General features: G+C 28.3%; 1 protein-coding gene across 1 annotated transcript in view; it reads left to right on the forward strand.

Moving 5' to 3' along the window:
- LOC107641957 (expansin-A8) overlaps positions 1–1,172 on the forward strand; it is a 5,966-nt gene extending 4,794 nt beyond the window's left edge. Inside the window, exon 3 of the mRNA XM_016345338.2 lies at positions 330–1,172. Coding sequence (XP_016200824.1) covers positions 330–633 — 304 coding nt within the window. The 3' untranslated portion in view covers positions 634–1,172. The remainder of the gene's footprint in view (positions 1–329) is intronic.

The raw sequence follows: 1,431 nt of genomic DNA on the forward strand, positions 1-1,431 counted from the left end.
CTAAGGGCTAATTTTTTAAAAAACTTAGCATTCATCTAACAAAAATACACGAAAATTATGCTTGATTTGCTGTAATTGAAGATTGTTCTTATGAAATTGTTATTGGATTGATCCTAAATTTTTTTAAAAATTAGCCGCAAAGAATATATTTAATGCAAATCGAAAATTTTTAGAACAAAATAAAACTTACAAGTATTTTTAAAATTTTTGTCAAATTTCAAGGACAAAAAATATATTTTACTCTAAAATCTATATTTAATTGTTAATTACATTATTACCCTCATACCTAACTAATCTTTAGTATCATTTGGTGATGACTATGACTATAGAGTTCCTTGCATGAAGAAGGGAGGAATAAGATTCACCATCAATGGCCACTCTTACTTCAACCTAGTTTTGGTAACAAACGTTGGAGGTGCTGGTGATGTTCATTCAGTTTCCATCAAAGGATCAAGAACTGGGTGGCAATCAATGTCAAGAAACTGGGGGCAAAATTGGCAAAGCAACTCATACCTCAATGGTCAAACCCTCTCATTCCAAGTCACCGCCAGTGACGGTAGAACTGTCACAAGCTTCAACGTGGCACCATCTAATTGGCAGTTTGGTCAAACCTTTCAAGGAAGCCAATTCTAGATTATTTTTTTTTTCAATTTGGGTTTAGTCTAGTAAAAAAAATTAAAAAAAAAAAAGAAGTTTCTATACTTAACGATTTAAGGAAATATATTATTTATACTTATTTTTGTCTCGTAAATTAAATTAACACATATTTTTAATTTTTAGATGAGATATTCAATTCACATAAAATGAATTTTATATCCTATATCTAAAAATAAAAAATATGTATTTACAAGCTAAAATAAGTATATAAAATTTGTTTCCTAAATTAAGTTCCTTAATGACATACCCAAAAGAATGTCATTACAGGAATTAATTCATATATATAAGTTTGTAATTGGGATTATGAAAGGCCAGTGTTTTTATTTTATTGGTCTGCAAAAATAGCTGAGGTGTTCATATAGCACCCGCTGGTCTCTTTCTCATATATAAGATATGGATGTTATATATGTGAAGAGTTTATATGTAATTTGAGTATTATTGTGATACTCTTCCTTTAAGAGATGTATCTTTTGCTTGTTTTATTTGTAGCAAAGAGATTTCAAAATTTAATTTAATTATGTGTCTTATTTGATACTAGTATTTCTTATTATGAAAAACTTGGTCTGCAGAGGTGTTCATATAGCACCCGCTGGTCTCTTTCTCATATATAAGATATGGATGTTATATATGTGAAGAGTTTATATGTAATTTGAGTATTATTGTGATACTCTTCCTTTAAGAGATGTATCTTTTGCTTGTTTTGCTTGTTGCAAAGAGATTTCAAAATTTAATTTAATTATGTGTCTTATTTGATACTAGTATTTCTTATTATGA

Source organism: Arachis ipaensis, chromosome B01 (genome assembly GCF_000816755.2).
Source record: "Arachis ipaensis cultivar K30076 chromosome B01, Araip1.1, whole genome shotgun sequence".
NCBI classification, from domain to species: domain Eukaryota; kingdom Viridiplantae; phylum Streptophyta; class Magnoliopsida; order Fabales; family Fabaceae; genus Arachis; species Arachis ipaensis.